The sequence below is a fragment of the Hyaena hyaena genome, unplaced genomic scaffold (genome assembly GCF_003009895.1).
Source record: "Hyaena hyaena isolate Hyena2069 unplaced genomic scaffold, ASM300989v1 scaffold_68, whole genome shotgun sequence".
Lineage (NCBI taxonomy): Eukaryota > Metazoa > Chordata > Mammalia > Carnivora > Hyaenidae > Hyaena > Hyaena hyaena.
In genome coordinates this window covers 917,809-943,384 of record NW_024080700.1, presented here as the reverse complement: position 1 = coordinate 943,384, position 25,576 = coordinate 917,809, and the positions used below count along the sequence as shown (strand labels likewise).

The window sequence follows — 25,576 nt, the reverse complement described above, 5'->3', positions numbered from 1 at the left end:
TTTTGGCATTAGTCACAGAAAAGAATCCCAGAACTAATTTTAAAATTCCCTTCAGATTTCCAAGGACGGGAGGGGGACAGTTGGCACAGTGCCTGTGGGCAGGGTTTTTTCCTCTTCAAATCTTTTCAAGTGTCACAGACACAGATCTTCCCTATGAGGACATCACTGCCATCTGGGGAGGGACGTTCCCTGCCCACACCCGCCGCTTCTACCTCTGCGAGCGCCAGGACTTCCGGTGGGAGGATGGCTGCCCTCAGCCCAGGCAGGCGGCCTGTCTCGCCACCACAGTCAGCGGCTCACAAGTGTCGCGTGATCCCATTCTGTCCAGTGACAGTGAGCCCCGGGACTTTTGCTGGAATCCCGGGGAAAGAGGGACGTTCTGTCGGGCGCTGCTCAGCCAGGAGGATGTAATCCTAGCGGCCTTGTGACCAGAAGCCATCCCCGAGGAAAGCAGGAATGACAGAATGGCAAAGCCAGTCCCCTGGGCATCGTCTGAACTGGATCCAGCCTTGCCTGACTTTTCCAGCTACCCGACCCCATCAATTCCCTGTTTTCTTAAGCTAACGTGAGCTGGCACCGTGACTTGCATCCCTGTCACGTGCGACCCAATGAGTCCTGACTGATGTAAGAAGGGGGAGAGCCTCCCCGCTCTCTGAGGCACCCCGGCCCTCTCACCGACACCAGGTTGAAATGGACGGAGGGGATGGGGTCCCGACCACAGTACCTGTTCCAGCAACTGCTGCTGCCTTGCCGCTGCCTCCAGCGCAGCCAGTTCTTTGAGCCGCGCCCTCAGGTGGGCAAGCTTGCCAGCTTTTGCCCCCTTGGCGCCCATCTTCCCTGCTACGGCCAGGGCGGCGTTGAAGAGCTTGGGGGTGCCTGCCCGGGGAGGAAGGATTAACACGCTCTTCTCCTTGGGCTTGTTGTTATTTCTCAGCATGCGCCTGAAAGAAAGCAGCGTCCGCCAAGGTCACAAGCACGCTCTGGGAGAGAAGCAAGCGCATAGAATCTACTGGGTTGTACGGCGGTGGTGGTTTTGGTTAGCGGTCTGTGTCGAAGCACGGCGCCCAGTGCTCTATGTGTCGCACCTCAGTGAAAGATCAGAGCAACTAGGACGACGACATGCGTTTGTTGTCTGTACCGTAGAGAGGAGGAAATGCAGGCTCAGAGGGGTTGAGTAACTTTTCTGAGGCCACACAGGAAATACTGAATGTCACCATGACATATGGACTCGGAAATAGGAAGCTCCGCTGAAAAAAAGACCCAAAGCATTTCCCTCCTCCTCCTTTTGCTTCCTTGTCATTTTACCATCCTTGCCCTCGCCCTGTCCATACTGAGTGTCTGTATGTGTCAGGCCCTGTGCTCAGTCCTTTACAGGCACTCTTCGGTGACCCCTGAAAACCCCCCTCCTGGCGTTCATGCCTCTGCGCGATCCATCCCCTTGAGGGGTGAGTGGGACCTGTGACTTGCTTTCAGCCAGCGGAATACAGCAGGGTGATCAGACACCAGCTGTGGGAATATGTCACATGGGACTGTGATCTCTGTCCCTCACTGGCTTCGAGGAAGCAAGTGGCTGTGTGGGGGAGGCCCACGGGGCAAGGACCAAGGGGAACTGAGACCCTCAGTTCTCCAGCCACCAGATAGTGAGTTCGGTTCACAAGCAAGTGACCTTGGAAGCAGGTTCTTCCCCAGGGGACACGAGATGGGACTCCGCTCTGGCCAGTACCTTGATTACAGCCTTGCAGCTGACCCACCAAAGCCACCTCTGACCTCTGACCCATAGAAGCTCTGAGGTCATTGGTGCGTGTGGTTTTAAAAGCTACCGAACATGACAACAGATAACTGATGCACACCGTTTCATTTAAATCTCACAGAATCCTCACAGAGAGCCCTATTCTTCTCCCTCATTTCAAATAAAGATGTGGAAGGCCAGAGGGTTAAGAAAATTTCCCAAGGTCACACGGTGAGGAAGTCATGGGGCAGAATTGAAACCCAGATCTAGGGGCGCCTGGGTGGCTCAGTTGGTTAAGCATCCGACTTCGGCTCAGGTCATGATCTCATGATTCGTGGGTTCAAGCCCTGTGTTGGGCTCTGCACTGACAGCCCGGAGCCTGGAGCCTGTTTCGGATTCTGTGTCTCCCTCTCTCTCTGCCCCTCCCCAGCTCATGCTCGCTCGTTCTCTGTCAAAACTAAATAAAAACTTAAAAAATAAATAAATAAAACCCAGATCTAAATGCAGTATGCCACCCTGCTCTCTAACTAAGGATAGAACCTTCCATCAAACAGAGCCCCAGCCTTTGAGAGGGAATTTTTCATGCTACAGATATGTGATGAGTGGTTTGGCTCAAGAACAAATGAATTTCGTCTGCAAGCTAGTGGGCCTAGACTCCTAATTGGCAAATTCATTCACCAGGGCTCCAGAAAAACTTGTTTGTTTAAAAATGAGGCCATTACTGGCTGCCTATCTAATCAGAGGCAATGGATTTAAATTGTGCATATTGATATTAATTGCCCAAGACTTGCATTTTCCGGCTGGGGCTCCCCCAGGAGAACACAAACACGATAATTCATCAGAGGCCTCTCCTTGCCTGGCACTGTCACCTGTGTTATTTAGTCCATAATTCACAGTATGACAGTCTGTGGGAAGGCTCAGTGTGGCACAAAAATGACACAGAAGAACTACCTGTGGGACCTTTTCTAATTGCGTTTAAGGAGCCTTCTCTCTTTTGAGGCACTGAGCTGGCTTTTGGGACATTGCCAGATTAAGGAGATTCAGCCTCACTTTCCGACGAGGTGCTTTCCTATAAGTAGGATCGCACATTCGCCCCTGGGAAAGTAGCAGGCATCAGACCTTTTTTGCCCCATTTCTTGGAGCGGCCAAGCTGGCGAGCTGAGCACTTCACTTCTTTGGGGCCTCCTGTCCCCCATCTGCCAGGCAGGTAGTTTAGACAGAATCCCGCACGTGGCTCTCACCATGCAGACGTCCCCAGGCCCTGTGGTTCTCAGATAGCGTCTTTTCCTTTGAAGGGCAGAGCTCACACACGATCCCCTGCTCTGTCCTCAAGCTTATATGTGCAGAGACCAGCCTCTCCGATGAATCTCGTGCCACAGCTCTGTCCCAGGGCCTCTGTGCTGCAAGGCCCATCAGCAACTCCTCCTTTCTCTGGCTGCTCCCCGCCCCCATCCCCCCCACCCCCCACTGGGCCAGCCCCCGAGCCCCTCGGCCCCTCAGCCTCCTCCAGCACCGGATGCTGGGTGCAGACACAGGCTCACCACACAGGGTCAGGAGCCTCTGCGGGACGCTAGCTGACTTGCCACACCCTCAGCTAACCTAGGCAAGGAAATGGGTGGCTTTCTGGGCCTTGATGCCCTGCTGGAGGGGGAGGGGAGGGGAGGGGGACCTGGCGCCCGCTTTCAGACATAAACAGTCATTCCCAGTATTGCTGGTAGCGTCGCTCTGCCGAGTCCCTGCAAATGCGGGGCCATTGTTTCTGGGCAGACACGGGGTGAGGTTTCTGCTGGCCTCTCGTGACATTTTCATCGACTGATACTACTTGTGCGTGTTTCTGTTGAAAGACATCTTACATAATGTATACTTGATCAAGTGTATACTTGATTCATTGGCATTGAACTTGTGACCAACAGCTCTGAAAGTCATGGCGGAGCAAAGCTGGTCTAACCCCGTGTTCTCTGCAAGGCCCATCCCAGTCCTCCTGCCCTGGGGAACACAGCCGGCTCGTCAGCATTACGCTTAAGAGCATTTTAAACAGTGAAATCACCAACAAGGGCTACAAAACTGTGAAAACGGCAGCACTAAGCAGACCACAAAAAGACGCTTGCATACAAGTGTTCAGATGCTTACGAGCTGAAACAATACAGCAGAGCATCACTTTGTCCAACTTCCACCCGGCACCAGCGCCTCGGGCCACTCAAAGTGTTCACTGCACTGAGCGTGTCCACAGATTACCGGGAACACCCAGGAGTGCTGATTTCGGGGTTACAAATAAATTTTAGTGAGTAGGTGAGTTGCAAACACAGAATCACAAATTCTGACTAATGAGGATTGACTCTACTTCCCGGTTCCTCAGGAGATGGAGGAAATGGGCAGATTTGGTGGGAGAAGTTCAGACAGACCAGCCTTTGGAAGGGCCCGGGGGCTTCCCTAAGAGCGAGCAGGCAAGCTGAGTCACAGGACGGCCTCCTTCCTCAGGGGACCCCATCATCCTGCGTGTATTACGCGCTAACATCAACATAGCATCCACTCACCTGGGGTCACAGAAGGGGTTTTGTCAAAACCTAAGTAACGTCAAGTGACTTGTCCATATAAAACCCTACGTAGCTCCCGTCTCCCTCAGAATAAAACCCAAAGCCACTGCAAGGCGTCACCTGCAAGGCCCTACCCAATCTCATCCCTTGACTCCTCCCATCCCATATGAAGTTACTCTTATTTTCTTGCTGGTCCACACACACACTGAGCCCACTCCCCCCCCAGAGCCCTTGCACATGCTGTTCCCCTCTGGCTGGAATGCTCTTCCCTGCAAGCAGTCCCGCTCACGCTTTCCTTCTGTGCAGGTATAGGCTGAAATCCCACCTTCCTCAGAACGGTTTTTCCTGGCCAGCTTATCTCAAATAACTCCCTCCATCACTTCTGTCTCCTCAAGGTCTCTTTGTGTCTCTTCATAGCCCTGTCCCCAGCCGGGGACATCACATTATCATTCATTTCTCCATCCTTGGTCTCCCCTATTAGAATGCAAGCTTTATTTGGTCCCTGCTATATCCCCAGGGCCTAGAACTATGTACTCAATAAATTATTGTGTGCTACAAGTGGAGGTAGTTTATTTATGGTGTCGTTTCATAGAATGAGGTAGAAAATAGGAATATATGGTAACAGGTGACGGTGGCAGAACTGGATATACAGATTTAAAAAGGCTTTATCCAATGGGAAAATTATAGAGCAGATTTCATGGATAAAGAGGAACAGTTATTAATATTCACTGAACTTTCCCACATGCCAGGCACCTTCCTGGAGACATTGATACACACTATTATTTTACTGTGTTTCCCAACAACACAATGGGGGGTGTTACCCTTATTTTACAGAACTGCTGAAAACTGAGATCCAAGAAGTTAAGTAACTTCTCTAGAGCCACGCGTCCGTACCTCACACGGACAGGGGTTTCGCTCTATGGTTTCCCCAGGATGTTGGGGATTTTCTACCACACCCTGCCACCTCCATCACTCAACTTAAAACCTGATCTTAAGGTTTTGAAAACAAACAAACAAACAAACAAAAAAACCGCTTTTCTAAAAACTTACCAATTCTTCAAAAGTACAAAACACAGGTATATGAGGTCGTTCGCAGCAGCACTGTTTGTAATGGCAAAATATTGGAAATGGCCTAAATGCTCATTCATAGGAATGGTCTGTGAGCATCGGAGAAATGAGGATGCTGTCCGTGGCCTGACAGAGAAGGCTTCCCAGGATTTGTTGTCATGTGAAGAAAAACAAAGTGCAAAAGAAAGTCTACAGTATGCTGCCTTTTGTGTGAGACAGAAAGGAAAAGAAAATATTCATCGATCTGCCCATTTCTGCAGCAGGAAACACATTAAGGAAGCAGCGGAAACTAATGAGCCTGGGCTTCTATCAGGCCTGGGGGCATCAAGTGGGGGTAGCTGGGGCAGCGTCCAGGCATCCCATTTTGTTGCATTATGACTTTGGGTGCCATGTTAATGTTTGATATGTTCAGAACAACAAAAAATCAACAAGGATTGGGGCTGAGAGGAGTCACAAAAAATGCAAACCGAAACACAAGAACCTGTGTATTTCATATGAGCAGAATGGCCACACCAAAGAAAGAAAAAAGAAATGAATCCAAATAACTCTGAACAGAACACTCACATCATAGGCACTTGGGCTAAGGACCAAAGGAATGGCACCAAATGTTGAATTCTGCTGAGAAGGCTTCCCCCCAGCCCCTGCCCCAGGGCTATGGGAAAGCAATTCTGAAACTGCTTTCTCTATATTGTAGGACTGAACAAAAGAATTAATGTAATGAGGGTAAAGAGAGCCAGATTTCTTAGGGCTGGAGAAGGAATTTATCAAATATGGGAAAGGAAAGATTAGAAGGATTTCCGTGGTGTTAGACTGAAATCATTAGATACATACAGATACAGATACAGACAGAAAAATAGATGTTGATATATACACAAATCTATAAATTTATCTTTTAAATAAGTTTTTATTTTTGAGAAAGAGAATGCAAGTGGGGGAGGAGCAAAGAGGAAGAGAGAGAATCCCAAGCTGGCTCCACGCTGACAGCAGCGAGCCTGACATGGGACTCGAACTCACGAACTGTGAGATCATGACCCGAGCTGAAGTCAGACCCTCAACCGACTAGCCACCCAGGCGCCCCTACACTTATTTATATATATTTGCATTTATACATACAGGTGGGTACGTGGGTGTATTTCCTAGCTCTTCCCACTTCCGGGCCTAGGCACCCTGGTAGCAGTGAGCACATGGGGTGCTCAAATGTTGGTTTCTAAAAACCATTTCCACCTACAAGGAATCACAGCTCCTTGGAGAAATGGCTATTTCCAGAGATGTGGCAGGGAAAGTACAAGATGACCCCAGAGTATCTATTGTGGCTGAAGAAAGTGCTATTTTGGGGACATTACAAAGAGTCACAAGAACAAGCCTGAAGAGGCACCTGCCGGCCAAATCTAGAACAATTTGAACACCAAAATAATGATCGTAACATGATATGTATGGCACAAAACAAATCCATATTGGTATAGATAAGTGAATAAACCAATAAATGGGAATGAAGAGAAAGCTCTTCCTTACAGTAGAATGCTCACTAATAAATGTAGAAAGCACGATATGTAGGAGTCAGAAAATTACCATTTTGGGGTGCCTGGGTGGCTCAGGTGTCCAACTTTGGCTCAGGTCATGATCTCACAGTTCGTGGGTTTGAGCCCCACGTCAGGCTCTGTGCTGACAGCTCAGAGCCTGAAGCCCGCTTCCGATTATGTGTCTCCCTCTCTCTCTGCCCCTCCCCCGCTCACATTGTTTTTCTCCCAAAAATAAACATTAAAATTTTTTTAAAAAGAGAAGAAAAGAAAAGAAAATTACCATGCAGCAACCACGGCGGCAATCACTGGTTTGGCAAGGCGCCCTCAGCAGGTGTTAGAAGTAATAAGCAAAGGCTTGATGGGAAACAGGGGGTCCAGATAGCCTCAGAGTGACTCCCCACTAATTACTTATTAATCACAAAGAGAAAAATGTTAACTTTATAGAGTCCTGAGACCTTAACCAAGTGATGGAAGAGAAAATCATCAGTACTACTGGGAGAAGCCAGCATCCCATATGCCGCACTAAGAAGAACACAATGTCCGTTTTGTTTTGTTTTGTTTTGTTTTGTTTTGTTTTGTTTTGTTTTGTTTTGTTTTAAGTAAGCTCTATACCCAACATGGGGCTTGAACTTACAACCCTGAGAACAAGAGATGCGTCCTCTACTGACCAAGCCAGCCCGGCGCCCCCACAACATCACTTCTGAGGAATTCCTGCCCCTAATGAAGAACCTGATGGTAATCATGAGAAAGCATTAGAACATCTTCTAAACCTAAACAAAGGGACATTCTACAAAATAACCGGCCTGTCCTCTTCAAAGTCACTAATGATGGGAAAGGCTGAGGAACCATCCCAGATCGAAGGAGACTGCAGATACAAGGCAATGTAATGAAGCAGGTGGTCCTCCACTGGATCCGGGAATAGAAAAGACAGGAAAGACCATAAAAGGCACGACTGGGACAATCAGTCAAATTTGAAGATGGATTAAGGATGAGATAATAGCCTCATTTCAATACTGAATTTCCTGATTTTGATAAAGGTACAACGGTTATGTAAGTGAAAGTTTTAGTCTTTAAGAAGTGCACACTGAAGTGTATACGGATTTTTTTTTAAATTTTTTTTAATGTTTTATTTATTTTTAGGAGAGAGAGAGAGACAGCGCGAGCAGGGGAGGGTCAGAGAGAGAGGGAGACACAGAATCTGAAGCACGCTCCAGGCTCTGAGCTGGCAGTCAGCACAGAGCCCGACGCGGGGCTCGAACCCACAAACCGCAAGATCATGACCTAAGCGAAAGTTGGACGCTTAACCGACTAAGCCACCCAGGCGCCCCTACGGATTTTTTTTTTAATAAAAAAAATGTACCTGGCTTTCTTCCGGAGTAACTTCTGAGACTCGGGATAATGCACCAAAATTTCATTCAGGTCCTTCTTATCCAGAATGAAGAGGTTGGTGAACCCGTGGGCGACCACGTTGGCCGTGCGCCGATTCCCGCCACCAACAGCCAGCAAGCTGGGGCACAAAAGGGAGCGAGGTGAGATGTGGCTGTGATCCCACTGAAGTGCTCCTCTCCACCCGCTGCCCGGAGCATGGTGGTCCCACATGGGTGAGAGCCAGGGCCCACCCTGCATGTCAGCATCCACAGCCCTTGGGGACAAGGTCCCACCCGCTGGCCACCCACCCCTCCGCGGGGGCCCAGGTCCCCTCATCTCACCCCAGTGCCCCTCTGACCTTATTTCTCCAAACACGGATCCAGCCTTCAGAGTCACCAGCACGGCCTTCCCATCGGGGCCACCCAAGACCTGCACCTGTCCCGCCTGGATGATATACATCTCTCGGCCTATCTCCCCCTGAAACAGAGAAGGGGTGAGCCCTCTGCCCTTGCCCAAAGTGACCATAAAAGCAGCAGGGCTGGGCCTGGGGGCTGGTGGCACAGCACGGAGGAACGTGGGCTTGGGGTGTGGTGCGGGGCCAGTTGCTTCTCCTCTGGGGCCTCAGTCTCCCCATCTGTGGATTGAGGAGAGTAGCCACCCCCAGCCTGCCTGACAGGGTGACATGGGGAGTTAGTGGTGTGATGAAAAGGAAAATGCTAGGTATGCAGGAGGTGCAGGTGCAATGGCATTCTGCAACCCCCCGCCCCCCCAATGATATGCTCCAGTGGAGGGCCCGGAGGCATGGAAAGCCCAGCAGTGGTCTGTACAATAAGCTGATATCTGCCCAGCACCCACCACTTCAGGGGCTCGGTAAGCACTGGCTAACCGGAACAGCAACAAGACCAACATCAATAATGTTGTCCGGCACTTGTACAAAGGTCGCCTGTGCAGGCACTGCTCTAAGTGCTTTATGGCTGAGCCTACTTAATGCCAACAGCTCTGGGGCAGGAACTCTTTGCCCGAGGGCACTAAGCTAGGCCAGGGGAGAGCAGGGGTTTGAACCCAGACTGTCTGGTTCCAGACTTTATGGTTGTTGTGGGTTGAACTGTGTCCCTCCCAAACTCCCTTGTTGTAGTCCTAACCCCAGCTGCTCAGAACGTGACCTTCTTTGGCAAGAGGGTCATTGGAGATGTAATTAGTTAAATTTCTTTCTTTTTTTTTTTTTTAGTGTTTATTTATTTTTGAGAGAGAGAGAGACAGAGCAAGCGTGGGGGATGGGCAGAGATAGAAAAGGAGACACAGAATCTGAAACAGGCTGTGCTGACAGCTCAGAGCCTGACATGGGGCTCGAACCCATGAACTGTGAGATCATGACCTGAACCAAAGTCAGACATTCAACAGATTGAGCCACCCAGGTGCCCCTTGTAATTAGTTAAATTAAGATGAGGCCGGACTGGAGTTGGGTGAGCCCATCATCCAATATGACTGGTGTCCTTATACAGGTGACACTTGGACACACAGACAGGTATACAGAGAAGACGACATGAAGTGACCCAGGGAGGGGACAGCCAATGAGAGAGGAGCAGATCCTTTCCTCACAGCCCTGAGAAGGAGCCAACCCCTACCAACACCTTGATCTTGAACTTACAGCCTCCAGGACAGTGACACAATGCATTTCTGTTGTTTAAGCTGCCCAATCTCTGGTCTTTTGTTACAGTAGCTGCAGCAAACTAATGCAATAATCTTAATCCCAAATTAAAACAAACAAATGAATGAACAGCTTGCTTTGGACTGCATCGGAATCCCCCAGGCCTTCTGCTGCCCCATTTTCCTGAAAGGAAGACCAAGAACCTGGGAGCAGTTTCATCTACACAGTCAAGGAACTGCTTCTCATTAGGCTGCTCACTTTCCTTTTCTGGAGCAAAGCCTGAGGCACACCTGAGTTCAATGCCAAACAACCCGGGAGCCCTGGGGTCAGCTCACTGGTGCTGGAACCCATGTCCCTCCTGGCAACTCCTCTCTTCCTGGGTTTGCAAACCCCTGGGCCTTTAAAGGCACCCCCTTAGCATACCTTCTGGCAGGTAGATCCGCTATAAACCCTAGGCCACCTTGCAGTGCCCGGACCACTCACCTTCTTGCACACGTAGTCATTGGGCAGGTAGACGACAGAACGAAGCCGCTTCAGCATGTCAAAGATCAACTGTCGGTCACAGCCCTGTCCCCAAGAGGACGGGGAAAGAATGCTCGTTTAGAGGAGGGTGTGGGCTTGGGGCTCACCAGAACCCTGGGGGTGAGGGTGCTAGGTGGGCCATACCTGGAAGAGAGCCACTTTGCTGACAATGTCATAGTTCACGTCGATGGCGAGGTCCAGCCGCATCTTGTCGGGGAGCTGCACCATCAGTTCTGACTCGTCTGCAAAGGAGATCCTGGCAGTGGTCGGGGGCACATCCAGGCCTCTACCCCCAGCGCCCCACATGGGGCCCCGCCGCACCATTCCTCTGCTACCCAGAACCACTCTATACTGGGAGAGTACCCTCTCTGGGCCTTTCGGATGCCAGTCCCTCTGCAGGGAACACCCTCGTGTACCTCCCTGATTAACTTCTACTCATCCTTCAAAATCCAGTGCTCCTCCAAGAAGCCTTCTCTTGAGATGCCCACACCTGCTATTATGTCACGTATCACACCGTTTACTGCAGTGGTTTGTTAATGCCACTCGGTCCTCCTCACACTCAAAGAATGTTAGCAAGAACTAAAGTATTTCGAACACTGTTTTTACAGAGCTTTTCAGAGTTGGTTTTATCAAATCCTCCCAGCAACACAACAGGTGCCCACCTTATAGAAAGGGAGGCTCAGTGACTTGCTCACAACCCAGGGGAATGGAACTGGGATCCCAGCCAGGCCGTGGGGCTCCAGGGCCTGTCCTAGGAGAGCGGGGTTGGGGGGAGTGGAGACTCAATCTATTTTTCCCCATGATGGGTCTGCAGTGCCCAGCAGAGAGCCTGGCACAGAATGCATGTCGGTACCAGGGACAAGAAGGGCACAACCTGACCCCAATCCCGATGCCCCTCCTACTCCGCCACAATTATTAACGGGCTCAAGTGCTGATCTGCATGACCCTCAGCAGATCAAAGCCCTCTCTGGTCCTTAATGTGCATCCTTGTGAAAGGGGACAATGATTCAGATGTCATGAGTCTATCGCTGACACAGGACGGGGCAGTGGGTGTGAATATGCCTCATGTAGAGTGCATGCACAAGCCATGGAGGCTAACGAGGGTTGTACCACTCAGTATGCACAGATCTGACGACACCCTCAGCTCAGGAGGCCTTGGGGCTGAAGCGTGGCTTTGTCAAGGCCAGAGGGAAGCTCACGGATGCAGTAGGGCTTTAATTAGCTGAGAGTTGAGAGGGCTCTAAGGCACACAGTCAGTGGCCCTCAGGCTTGTCAGGGGCCTCTGAAATGATGTCTAAGCTCTGAAAACAAAATGACTAGCTCCCAAATATCAAAAAGAAGCTAGAAAAAAATAATTGTAAATTAACTAACATATAAGTAGCATATTCAAATTTCATGAAGGGTTCCGTTTAGAATTCACAAAATCTTCACTACCTTTGACAACCACGGACACGTTAAGGTTCTCCCACTTTGCAAGAATTACTGGGCGCACCCTGTCACTGACCAGGAGGCAGAAACAGTGGTGAATGAAATGCATTTGGTTGTAGCCAAATTATTTCAGAAGCAAAGCTTAACATCAAAACATTGGCACACAATATATGTGTATGTGTGTACATGGAAAGAGAAAGCGAGAAGGGTTTCCTTCTCTCTTGATTCCAACTGTACGTCTAGCTCTGAGGGGGGTGCACTTCAAGGCAGGTGAAGGAGGGGCAGGGCGTGCAGAAGACAAGGCTCTCAAGTCTTCAGGGGTCTCCTGACAGCCCAGCGTGGGCCACTTCACAGGCCTCCCTAGACCCCTCTCACTTAAGTAAGTGTTCAGGACCTCAGGGACACAGGGTCAAAGGCAGGGACCAGAAAGGCAGGGCCGCGGGAGGAGGTGGCCACGGGGTAACTGCGTGGTAGCCGGGGCACCAAGTCTTACCCAGCATGCCTTGGGACTGCCAGGTGTATTCGTACCAGGTCTTGACACGGTTCTGCACGGACCTGGGGATCCTGTAGAAGTTCATGTACTTCACTGTGCTGTCCATGCAGCTGCGGTAGTAGGTCTGGCCTGCGGTGGCGGCCCCCACCACATCTCTCATCTAGGGCCGGGGGGAAGAGTCAGGGGTCAGAGGGGGGCTCTGGGGACATGCGTCCTGGGCGTGTTTACACAGACCAGGGGCACTCAAGGAAGGGGGATCAGGAGAGAGGGAGACCCATGTCCACACACAGAGACGGGGACTGTCTGACAGGGTAAACTCCTTCTCCAGGGTGGACATGGGATGGGAGGGCCCCTAGGGCCCCACCAGGAGGAAATGCCCCGCCGGGCTGGGCTGATTCCAGTAGGACATGGTCTCTTGGCACCAGACGCCACTTTGAACTTCCCGGAGGAAATAACCCGGTGTGCCGCCCCACGGGGCAGGGCCCCTAAAGGCAATTCTGAGGCCGGCTGAGCGTGGCCCCATGCACTGAGTAGAATATGAGATGCATCCCCAACGCATCAGACACTCCCAGGGTTTCTCTCCAAGAGAACAGCCCAAATCCTCAGCCTCTGCAGAAAGCCATTCAGCCCAGCTCTCCAAAGATACCCCAAAGGGACTATCATTTCAAATGGAAGCAACAGCAGAGAAGAATGGGAGCCAGACCTCCGCCACCATCCCCTTCACCAGCAGGCCCCAGGGCTCCAGCCTCCTGACTTGGGGTCCCGTGCTCTCTCCCAGACTTAGTCCAAAAGGAATGGCCACAGATGGTGACGTCTGTGGCAGCAGTGGGAAGGAGATGGGTCCCGTCGGCAGGTGCGTGGCAAGCCAGACCAGGGACCCAGCTACCTGTCCGATCATCACAGAGAAAGCGAAGACACCCGTGAAATAGTTCAGCCCCTGGAAGATGATTTCAAAGAGCGTTCTGGGGTCAGGGAGCCCACCAATGGTGATGAGGGTCTTCACAGCCCAGTAGTAACAGCGAATGTAGCTGAAGAAAGAAGAAGGGGACCATGGTAAGCAAAGGCCCCACCGTGCTGAGCCTGGGTGGCCTGCTCTGACAGATGTGCACTGTGCAAAAAAGAAGATCCTTATACCTTCTAACTGCAAGGAAAAGAGCTGCACACGTGCAGAGCACTCTGCACTTTCTGGAGCATGTTCACAGATGCTATCTTGCTGGGTTGTGGCTCTGCCCCAACCCTGCAGAGGCATGGTGTCACCCCCATTTACAGATGTGGAAACTGAGGCTCTGGGAGATTGCTCAAAACACTTGGCAGGAGGCTAGACCAGGGCCTTCTGACTCCTGATGCCTGGGCTCCCTCAATATTCTTTCAATTTCTACAAACTTCCCTTGGCCATTCTGCCATGTTGGTTCATGGAAAGCAAGAACAACATTGGACTCGGACGATACCTTGACTACCTTTTCTTTTTTTTTTTAATATTTTTATTTATTTCTAGGAGAGAGAGAGACAGCGTGAGCAGGGGAGGGTCAGAGAGAGAGGGAGTCACAGACTCTGAAATAGGCTCCAGGCTCTGAGCTGGCAGTCAGCACAGAGCCCGATGCGGGGCTCGAACCCACGAACCGCGAGATCATGACCTAAGCGAAAGTCGGACGCTTAACCGACTAAGCCACCCAAGCGCCCCCTTGACTACCTTTTCTGATCCTCTCCCTTGCCCATCCATTTTCCAGACAGGGAAACTGAGGCTCCCGAAGGGAAAGGAAACACTTAGGGTCACCAGCTGGCAAGGTCTAGAGCTGGAATTGGAACTCAGGTTGTCATCTGCTTCTCTGAGCTGTCACCCCACTGTTGGTAACCCCTCTACACAGGCATATGATCCAGGGAAGGGAGGTATGGGTGCCGGGGCCCTACTGGGTGGTAAAAGGTACGGGAGATGCCCCAAGCTTATCTCATTATCACAGAGAAGTAAGAGTCCCTCATACAGCTGTTCATACCTTCAGGCTGTGCCTTCCCAGGGGACAGCAATGGGTGAGGTCAACAGGGCAATCCCAGCTGGCTTTCCTGTCTTCCTACCAGGGCACCCAGGAGGCATCCAGCACCTGCCCTGGCTCCCGCGTCCTGATACACCCACACTTTCAAGGTCCCTCAAAGCTCCAAAATCAAGACATCATCCAGCTAGCAAATCATCCAGTGTGAGGATGACCCCAAACGGCTCCTCCCACCAAGCTCCATTCGCCAGCTTGTTATGCACAGTCACGGTTAGAACGTGGGCCCTGGAGCTGGACTGCCCCGGCTCAAACCCAGCTTTGCCGCTTCCTGGCTGCAGAACGCGGACGAATCACTCAGTCTCAGCAAGCCTCAGCTTCTGTCTCCCAAAATGGGCATGATGGCTGTGAAGCATGCTTCACAGGGTGCCCGCGAGGACGAAATGAGGTACTAGAAGAGCGCCTGGCCCCTGACGGGCTCTGGGTACATGTCAGCGACCACAGCCGTCACTGTTGCTGGTGCCCGCCACATGCCTGCAGTGGGGAACAGACCCGCCTGTGTCCTCAGGAAGCTCACCCCCTAGTGGGGCAGGCAAGAAGTCGTGCAGTGAGCGCAGGGAGAGGAAGACAGAGGTTGTTGGCAAGTTGGGGTGGGGGAGGGGGTGTCTGCCTCTGACTACTAGCTACAAGGCCTGGGGCGGGGCTCTGGGCAGCCCTGTTCCTCATCCCCACCTGGTACCCAGAAATCCCAGGACAACACAGGCCTCCCCTGTTAAGTCCTCCATCATACCGGTCCTGGCCACCAGAGGGCGCAGCCACAATAAGCACAGACACAGTCAAGCTCTGGCTGGGAGCTGTGGGGGGGCTGCTGGGCCACCAACAGAAAGGCGACAGGAGCAATGTCCCCATTGAAGTCCTTGTGTCCTATGGGGGCCCCTGCATGCTCCAGACCAGAAAGAAGCAGAGCAGGATGAAGGGCCCAGCTCTGTGGGAACTTGGGTCCTCACGCCGCTGGCCCATAGCAGACTCAACAAATGGTCACTATTTTGTAAGTGACTATTACCGAGGATATTGGACTTCCTTGACTATTTGTGGGTTTTCTGCACATACTGAGGGTTCCCTGCACATACTGAGGGTTCCCTGCAGGATTTCATTTGGAGAAGGGTACTGTGGCCAAGACAGTGCGCCCCTTCCAAGGTCCCTGCAGAAGGGAGTCCCAGGCAGCCGTCCCCTGCCCTCCCCCTCCCTGCTTGCCACTCCATCCCAGGCCTGCCCATGGTGGGCCTGCCAGGCCCGCTCCTGGGACGTGGGGTTTCAGCTTGTTGGGGCACAAACCCCTTTGATGGATGGAAATGGAAAGCTAGCAACCTTCTCCTTAGGGAAGCCAGCAAGTTCTCAAAATTGAGCTCCAATTTCCAGGGTTGGGAGAGGGACCCCCTTATATTTCTGGGTCCCAGGCTGGGAACCCCTTTCCTGGCATGCCGGCTTCCCCATATGAATGAGCGTAGCTAGGAAGTGGTCACTGACACCCCTCCAGGCGTGAGCTGGACGTGTTACACACATTAGTTTATTATTCCTCCCAAGAAATCTGAATACAATACTATCCTCATGCTGTAGAGGAGAAACTGAGTCTCTGAAAAGGGAAGGGTCTCAACTAGGGTCACTGAGTGAACATTTCAGTGAACAGCTTCTGTTCTTCCCTCCCCTGGCCTCCTGACCCTGGCCGCCTGTGCCCTGGATCTCCAGGCTCACACCCCTGGTCCGACCTCGTGGGCTTCTGGTTTCCTTCCCACACTGCCCTCCCTTCTCCCGACCACAGAAACCCTTTGTCTGGGCCTGTTGTGCTCCCCTAACTGGCTCCTCCGCTCCCATCCCCTCTGTCTGTCCCCACCTCGGCCATCACCAGCAGAGTCCTCCTTCTGAGATCCCCCTGGGTCCTGTCATCCTGTTTAAAAGGTTTCGAGGCAAGAGGTAAGAGGGTAACTGGGCTAGCTTTCTATATCCATCCGAACTTTAAAAATGTGATGGGGGAAGGGGCGCCTGGGTGGCTTAGTCGGTTAAGCGTCCGACTTTCGCTTAGGTCATGATCTTGTTGTTCTTGGNGTTCGAGCCCCGTGTCGGGCTCTGTGCTGACTGCCAGCTCAGAGCCTGGAGCCTGTTTCAGTCTGTGACTCCCTCTCTCTCTGACCCTCCCCTGCTCACACTCTCTTTCTATCTCTCCTAGAAATAAAAAAAATTAAAAAAAATTAAAAAAAAAATGTGATGGGGGTGCCTGGGTGGCTCAGTCAGTTAAGCGTCCAACTCTTGACTTCAGCTCAGGTCATGATCTCAGGGTTTGTGAGTTCGAGCCCCACATCGGGCTCTGTGCTGACAATGCGGAGCCTGCTTGAGATTCTCTGTTCCCCCCTACCTCTCTCTCTGCCCCTCCCTGCCCCCCCCAAAAAAACTTTTTAAAAAATGTGGCAGCATATGGGAACTCTCTGTACTTTCCCAACAGTTCTTCAGTAAACCTAGAATTGCTCTAAAAACATAGTGTACTAACTAAAATAATAATTTTTTTATCTTAAAAATGTTCACATCCTAGGCGTTGCGATCTCCCCTTAGGATTTAGTGTGAGAAAACAATCAGGCCAGAGGACAAAGATTCATATGCAAAGATGCGCACGTGGCATCACGTGTCAGACGGAAGAACTGGAAACACATTCCGCGCCCAAAGATCACAGAACGGTTGAAGGGAGGCCGGCCTCTCTGTATGGGGAGGGATGGATAGTGGCTTGGAAATAATTCACTGATGGGCAAATATGTATCATATTATGCTATCCTATATCTCTGTGGGTGACATATTTTTCCACATTTTCACATTTCTAAAATTGGGATGTATCTTACAATCTATGTGTACATTTATTGTAATATGTCTTTTCTTCCAAAAGGCCTTGTTGACTCAATATTGTGTCAAAGAATTAACTGCATCTTAGAACCAAAGAAATACAGTAAACTATGTTCCTGATCTTTCTTTCTTTCTTTCTTTCTTTCTTTCTTTCTTTCTTTCTTTCTTTCTTTCTTCTTTCTTTCTTTTTTTTTTTTTAAGTAGAGGCTTCATGCCCAGCATGGAGCCCAACATGGGGCTTGAATCCACAAAGTTGATATTAAGACCTGAGCTGAGATCAAGAGTCAGACATTTATTCAACTAAGCCACCCAGGTGCTCCCTGATCTTTCTTTTATAATCAGAATAAATATATATGAAACAAAGAACAGCAAAAAAAAAAGGACCCTGCATTGGTCGCCCATTGCCTAAAACTATGCCATCCAGTAAAAATATGATGCGACCCACATAAATGTAATTTAAAATTTTCCAGTTGCTACTTTTTTGCTAAGTAAAAAGAAACAGCAGAAATTAATTTCAGTAATGTTTTTTAGTCAACCCTAAATATCAAAATTAATATCATTTTGAGACGTAGCCAGTATTTTAGACATTAGTAATAAGGCAGTTGACATACTTCTTCATGTCTTCCGAACCTGTGTGTATTTCACATCTGTCACAATGCGTTTCAAGCGCTTGGTGGCCCCACGTGGTTAGTGGCCACAGTATTAAACCAACCTCTCCACCACACAAGATAGCCCCAGTGCCCTTACGCCACCATTTTGCAACTCCACACCTTTCTATGGGCTGCTCCCTCCCCCAGGGGTTCTCTGTCCCTTCCCTCCACTTACCAAGGCCAAAGTCAAACTTAACATTTTGGAATTGACTGTCCCATGCCAACTTCCCCACACCTCTCCAGCACTGGGCAGATGCTAAGCCAGTTAAGACTGTTGCCACACTGCCAGGGTTCAATCCAGCTCTTGAATTTACGAACTCACTGTGTGACCTTGGGAGATCACTTCTTATCTGTTACCTCATCTGTGAAATGGAGCTGATGACAGTACCTGTCTTGTGTACTGGAAAATTACTGGAAGGATTAAGTGAATTAGTAGGTTAAGTACTTCAAACGGTACATAACAAGTGTTGTCCATTCTAAGTGCTTGTCGCTATTATTCGTAGCAGTACCATTGCCATCGTCATTATTTGAGCATGTCCCACAATGCATGGCAGCTCTCTGGACTGGCAAGAAGGTTTTGCCTTGTTTGCCAGCTCCTGTGTGGCTAGTGATTAGCCAGGAGGCAATGTCGAGAAGTATGCTCTGGCCTCCTTCCCCTTTGGCCATGACCATGGGGCAGAAGAGTAGATGCACATGTGAAGTGAATTTGCCAACTCTACTACACTTTGGGAGGCTGAAAGGATCTTTCTAGCAAGTCCTGTTCATGTCTGTGCTCCCCTGGGCCCTGGCAGGTGCTCTGGAAATGTTTTTTTTAGTGAGGACGTGGAGACATGGTCCTCAAACTTGATCATGTCAATGGTGCCTGGGGAGCAAGGTGGCCTCAGTCACATGGCAGCGATGGGACTCCTTTCCAAGACTCTTAGGACTGTGAATTACGGCCCCAGGAAGAAGACTGGCTCACCTGTTTCCCACACCATCGTAAACCCAGTGAGTGGAGGCGAGGCCTTGATAGGCTGATGCCCAGTAATACAGACATGAGTTCACGTGCAGACTGTAGAGCAGGTAAGCCGTGGTCCTGATCACCCTGTGAAAGAAGGAAAAGCATTAACATGTGGCAGGAAGGGTGGCCATGACTTCTCACCCCAAGGGCAGGGACTGCTGGGAGCAAGTCCACCTTCACCTCCCCCGACGCCCACCTCACACATCCCCCTGTTGGAGCTTCACAGCCCTGTCCTGCCTGGCAGGATGAACACCTGGTTGCTGGGAACCAGCCAGTGGTTGGACTGGGCCAAGCAGATGCTCTTTTGAGACTGCGCCAGCTAGGGACGGCGGTGTGGGAACAGCCAGTTGTCAAGGACAGGGGCTGGAATGATCCCGAGTTCCACGTGCAGACAGGTCTGGGGGAGTGAAGGACCCGAGGGGGACGTACCCTCGGAGAGGGGCAGAGAAGGGACAGATGTGTGACGAGAAGTGCCACTCCACGAGCAATGCGGAGAGGCTTTGTCCCCGAGCGCGGCCTGGCTGGTCTTGTGCCCCGTTCTCAGACATCCAGGAGGTGGCCGCCATTCCCCCATGTTTGAGCTAGATTGAGGGGCCCAGTTCCCGGAGCTGAGACCAAAATGAGGCCCGGCTCCCTGGAAACACGGGTGAGCCATGCATCTGAACCTATGTGTGCTCTCCTCACAATTGGGGGAAACGGGACATTCCTGGTTCTCTAAAAAAACAAACATCCCTTCAGAGAAGGGCCAGGAAAAGGCCTGGCTTCCGGTAGCGCTGGGGCCTGCGGGGCCACGGGAGCTCAAAAGGAGAAGAAATGTGAGTAGAGAATGCCTAGCTCCGTAGTTGCTGCAAACAGCCTGTGTTGTGTGTGTGTGTGTGTGTGTGTGTGTGTGTGTGTGTAGGGCGTCTCACCTGTAAACGTATGCTTTGCTGAGGATGGATTCCAAGCGGCTGTTAAATTCAAAGAAGGCCATGTACTGAAAAGGAGAGCAGAGCGTCAGGACAGCCCGCGCCAGTGGGTGGCGCTCTACCTCCTGCCCGGTCCCCAGAACGGAGGGCTGTCTCTGCAGCGCCCCCCAGAGGAAGCCAGAGAGTGAGCATTCCAAACCAGGGGTCCGAGGCCCTTTGAGGGGTGGGGACCAGGAACTCCTTGTACCAGTTTGCTGGAGACCGTGCAGAAATCACACCCGGTCATGTTCTCACAGTCTGCATGTGGGTCAGGGGACGCCCAGACTTCTGAAGCCTATCATGTAATTTTTAGGGGTACGTGCATCTCAGGTTAAGGACCCCGTTTTCAATGTTTGCCTATAAAGGAAGCCATTTTATCAAGAAACAGCACCCCTAATGCCCCTTCCTTTGGTCCTTCAAAGGCTTCTTTCTAATCTTCTTCCTGTCTTCCCAACTGAAGCTTGAAAAGCTTGAGTGACATGCCCCAGGGCACAGGAGCCAGGCAGAAATAAAAGTAGAACAGTAACCGTTCTTTACTGAGCACCTTTGAGGTCCGCACTTTACATACATCACCCGTTTTACCTATTGGCACGTGTTGTCATTCTCCTGTTACAGAGAGGAAGGTGGTACTCAGAGAAGTTGAGCCACCTGCCTGAAGCACACAGCTGCTGGCTGACAGAGCCAGTATTCGAACCCCGATCATCCTCAAAGCTGCAAGCTCCTTCCATCACGTGACACTGCACACGTGTTGTCTGACGCTGGAAAACGGCAGTGAGGGAAATTCCCTGCGGGATGCGCCGGCCATCCTCCAGGTGCCCATTCCAGCGTCCCTCCGAGTTTGCACGGATGCAGGGAGCTGTGGGCTTGGATCTCTCTCCCCTTAGGCTCAGAGTTTTGTCCAGACTCGGGCTAAACATCAGGCCGCCGAGCGATGCACGCTCACTACCACCACGCGAACCCAGGGATGGATCCCGCCGCCACGTGTGGGGTAAAACTTGGCTGTGGACCCAGGCTCCCTTGCTCAGCTGTCTGGCTCTAAAGCAGCTGCCTCTGCAGCCCCCGGGGGCTGGCGTCAGCTAGGACTGGTGCCGCTTCCAGTTTTCTCCTGTCTCGTGGCAGCCAGGGAGCTCAGCAGCAGCGGCTGTGCTCAGTTCCAGCAAGATGTGCTTTCTTTTCATCGGGCACTTGCTTGCTCCCTATTTCCTCCGCCCCGTTTTTCCAAGTTACTGAGGTCATTGTGTTTGCCCCTTTTGTAAATTCCCTCGTTGCTGTTTTGGGGAAGAGACCATAGTATCAAGTAAGGAGAGAGCTGAATTTGATGGGTCTGCCAGAAAAACCCATTTGGGGGGTCCCACGTGCTCTGACTGGCTGTCTACCCCAGTCACATTAAAGGACAGTGACCAGGTCTCTACTTTACCCTGTGTCACCTCTCACTGGGACACAGGACACTTTGCCCCAGAGGCAGGAGGGACGGCTGTAATGACACCGAGCAACAACCAACAAGGAAACAGGTATGGGTCTGCATGTGCAAACCCCTCCTGGGCACTACCTCGCTCCTGTGCCCTTGGGCTTGTCACTCAAGCTTCAGTGGCCCCATCTTCAGATGCAGACCCTCATACAGCAGAAGTTCCTCTGTTGTGTTTCTATAATTACTGAAGGCATAGATGGTGGAGACAGTCGGCCTGGGTTCGAACCCGGACTCCATTCCTTCCTGTCTGTGTGACCTACAGCAAGGTGCTCAACCTCTCTGGTAAAATATTGGTACTAACAACACTCACCTCATGGGGTCAAGGCATAAGTACTTCTAAAATTTCCAGAGCAATACCTAACACACAGCATAACTAAGCTCTAAACTTGGTAAGGAAATTCCCATCTCCCTTGGGGCCACCCTAGTTTCCTCCCACCCTGCCCTCCCTCACCCCCATCCCCAGTGGTGCTCAGGGCCCCCCCTCCTCTCCCTTCTCCAGTGCTGCTCAGGGCAGCCATTAAGAAGTCAGTGCCAGCACAGAGCACGGAGGGGCTGAAGGCCCCAGGTGGGAAGCCTACCTTCAAACAGCGGGGCAAGCGCAGGAGGGGATTCACACCAAACTTCAAGTAGAAAAAGTCCAAGGGCAGGAGGCAGAGCATGTCCATCTGAAATCCCAGTGGGACAGCACAGGGTGTATAAAACAGGCAGCGCCAGGGTTTGGGGCTAGGGTGAGGAACAGGGTCTCTACCTTCAGTGGAGAGGTGAGGTCAGAGTGCCCCAGGAAGGGCAGAGAGCATTCCACCACCCAGCCATTGGCCTACCCTGTGCGATCCTGGCAGGAGTCACATCACACCAGCCCCAAGGCCCCTAGGGACCCCAGAAACACCACCTTCCAACACCCAGTGGAATCTGCCCCCCTGGCACACACCTTAAAGCGACGAGATTTCAGGTAGTTATCACGCATCTCCTTCTTGTCCGTCTGAAAGAAAAGGAATATTGACCGTGAAATGGCCCCAGGGCTTAATCTCTGACCCCGGGAGCAGCTTGGAAATGCCCATGGAGCCTCTAGCTTTCCTAGGAGTAGCCGAGTAGCCACTGGGAGCTTGGGCGGAAGGCTCAGGGTCTGCAGGTGGGGAGGTGGAGGCTCCCAGAGGGAGGGAGTTGCCCAAGGTCACCCCACTGGAGTCCCATTTCCTAGCTGGAAAGTCAGTATCAGGCTTCTTCTCTTGGCCATGTTGGACCTAACTGGACCATGTGCAACCTTGTTTACTGAGAAACTGACAATTGCTTTGCTCAGGCTTGGAAAGAGGCTGCCCAGGGAATTCGTTTTCCTCTAAATGGTTTAAGAGACACAGCCCTAACTTGCCTGCACACAGAGGAGCAGGCATCATCGATGTGGCATTTTGGAAAGTGACCTGCACAGGGAGACGGGGACTGGGCCCCCTGCCTTCGCCAAGTCAGAACCGGGACTCAGTTTCCTCCCCGGTAAATGGAGTCTGCGCCAGGGCACAGGGTCTCAAACCGGCCAAAATGACGTGTTCTTTGCAGGACCCCCAGGACATGTCGTTGGCCACCAGTTCCCTGTGCTGAGCACTCTGCCTACATAATCTCAATCCACCCTCACAACAACGCTGTGGGGTGGGAACAATTACTACCCCATTTTACAGATGGGGAAACAGGCTCAGAGGGGTGTTTCAGCTGGCTGTGGTAGAGCTGGGATCTGAACCAGGCCTACCTAAAGGCCATTTGCTGGCTGCTTCTCCATCTTTATTTATTTATTTATTTATTTATTTATTTATTTATTTATTTAAATTTTTAAAAAATGTTTTTATTTATTTCTGAGAGAGAGAGAGAGAGAAAGTATGAGTAAGGGAGGGTCAGAGAGAGAGGGAGACACAGAATCTAAAACAGGCTCCAGGCTCTGAGCTAGCTGTCAGCACAGAGCCTGATGCAGGGCCCGAACCCACGAACCGTGATATCATGACCTGAGCCGAAGTCGTATGCTTAACCGTCTGAGCCATCCAGGTGCCCCTGCTTCTCCATCTTTAATTCTATCAGGTGGTCCAGGAACCACTTCACCCATGAGCAATATTTGGAGTGTGTGATTTGAATAAGCATGGGCAGATGTTTCTGAGATCTCGTTCCTTTATGTCGTCTAGCACCGCAGCAGGGGTCAGCCTCCTGAAGGCCCCGGCTGCCCCCTCCACCTGCCCAGGACTCACAATGATGTCCCCGCCTCTGACAAACTGCAGGCGCAGCTGGAACACGGTGATGTCCAGGAGGTAGATAAGGTCACACAGATAATCCATCGCCAGCCAGAGGTGAATGTTGTTTGGGGTCTGGTAGGGGAAGGCCCAGCGCACGGGGATCAGCCAGCAGTTCCAATTCCACGCCAGCACCACGAAGAACAACCACAGGATGTACATCAGGTCTGCAGGGGAGCAAGAGGGCAGGAATGTGCTAGAATGTCAGTAGGAAGAAGGCTCGTCACAGTAGGATCAGGGTGGGACTTGGCCCTTTCCACTTGTCTATTCCTGCAAGCGTTAGAGGTGGTGCTTCTATAACTGGGGTGCGTGTGTGTAAAACTCTTTTGATTTAAACATAAATCACTGCTAGGCCCTAAGAAATCAGAGTACTCAGTGGGGTAGGGGGACTTACAGGGGCATTATTAGATAATGGATAGCTAAGTAGAAAACACTTTTGCTCTCATTCTTGTTGAAGTATTTCCAAAAATGTATTTGCTGCTTGTAACACATCATAATAAATAATGCGTAGAAGATGGACACACGGACAGGTGGATGGATGCATGCATGCATGGATTTATGGATGGACGGATGGATGAATGGATGGATGGATGGATGGATGGATGGATGGATGGATGGATGGATGGACAGATGGGTGGATGGACGGATGGATGGATGGATGGATGGATGGATGGATGGATGGATGGACGGACGGACAGATGGGTGGATGGATGGATGGATGGATGGATGGACGGATGGACAGACAGATGTTCCCAGAGGTGACCTGGTCACTTTAAAGGCCCCATGGTCACCAGGGTTGAGGTTCTGCTCCCACAGGACTTCTTGTGTGACCTTGGGAAAGTCTCTCTCTGGCACCTGCCCTCCTTCCCCAGGGAACGCAGCTAAGAAAGGCCAGGACACTTTTGGTAAACTGTAAAGTGCTGTGCCCACAGGAAGGGTTGTCGGTCCTGAGGAATAGAACATGGGCTGAAAGGGAAGTGAGGGGAAGTCACTTTAGATGTCAGAGGAACTTCTGCCCTCCTCTGCTCAGAGCAGCAGCACCAGCCAGAGCCAGCAAGAGCGGAGTAGAAAGCAGACTTGGCTAAGAGTCAGGGCTCCCAGGTCTGCCACTAACTAGTTGTGCCTCAGTCTCCTTGTCTGTAAGGTGTGTATGATTGTAGGTTCCTATTTCAGGGGCTCTTTGTTTGTTTTTTGCCTCCCCTCACCCTCGCCCTCCCCCCCTTCTCCCTCCCGTTCTCCTGCCCTTGCACGGTACGTGGTGGCAGCGCCTGGCGCACCCAGGACTCACTGGTCAGCGGGTCGATGCTCTGCGGAAACTTGTACGTCCTCCAGGGGCGGCGCTTGAACTTGCAGCAGAGCATGTCACAGTAGTGCTCCTCCTCCGCCTGCCCTGCGTCGGCGGGTTTCACCGCGGGGGCCGGCTCTGGGGCTTTCTTGGCTGGGGCTGTGGGATGACACTGGTGACCATCTGCCCCGGCCCTGAGGCTCAGGTGGAGGATGCAGCAAGAAAGCTCCCAACTGCAGACTCTGGGACGGGAGCCGAGGGGACCCTATCCCCACCCCACAGCCTGCTGTCAGCTCTGCATGCAGCAAACCACACAGCTCCCGGTCAGGGCCCCCTCTCAGGAGCTGCCCCAAATGAGGTGTTTCTGTGCAGGCTGGATGTTTCTGCTGAGCGTCTGTGTTCGGACCCCTGTGGGTTTCTCTGGAGGGCTAGGGCCATTTTGTACCCCAGCCTCCTGCCACCCAGGGCCAGAAACTCGGGAAACCTTGCTCTGGGTTTTTCAGAGCAGGAACCTCAGCTCCTTCCTCTCAGAAACAAGACGCTGAATGGGGTCAAGTCTCCCTGTGCATCGAAGGCAACATCACTGGTGACCCAGGATTGACTTTTGTTAAATGCAATGTGCGTTTCTAACTTTAGGACTAGAGTCAGGCCCTGCGCGGTCCGTTGTTGACACCCTGAGTTCTGAGGCACAGTCCTCCTTTGGAAAGACCTGGAAAACCTCCCTGGAAAGACAGTACAAGCAGGAAATTTTCAGGGAGCCCCAGGAGAATAGTGCAGCTGAGGT

At 51.6% G+C, this 25,576-nt stretch overlaps 1 protein-coding gene across 1 annotated transcript in view; it reads right to left on the bottom strand.

Moving 5' to 3' along the window:
- Positions 1-25,576, bottom strand: part of CNGB1 (cyclic nucleotide gated channel subunit beta 1) — a 71,781-nt gene that overhangs the window by 2,607 nt on the left and 43,598 nt on the right. The window contains exons 20-32 of the mRNA XM_039232580.1: positions 24,796-24,951; positions 23,466-23,674; positions 22,172-22,222; positions 21,822-21,908; positions 19,740-19,804; positions 18,790-18,912; positions 13,197-13,338; positions 12,311-12,470; positions 10,534-10,631; positions 10,351-10,434; positions 8,578-8,696; positions 8,212-8,358; positions 725-941 (exon numbers count right to left, since the gene is read on the bottom strand). Coding sequence (XP_039088511.1) covers positions 725-941; positions 8,212-8,358; positions 8,578-8,696; positions 10,351-10,434; positions 10,534-10,631; positions 12,311-12,470; positions 13,197-13,338; positions 18,790-18,912; positions 19,740-19,804; positions 21,822-21,908; positions 22,172-22,222; positions 23,466-23,674; positions 24,796-24,951 — 1,658 coding nt within the window. The remainder of the gene's footprint in view (positions 1-724; positions 942-8,211; positions 8,359-8,577; positions 8,697-10,350; positions 10,435-10,533; positions 10,632-12,310; positions 12,471-13,196; positions 13,339-18,789; positions 18,913-19,739; positions 19,805-21,821; positions 21,909-22,171; positions 22,223-23,465; positions 23,675-24,795; positions 24,952-25,576) is intronic.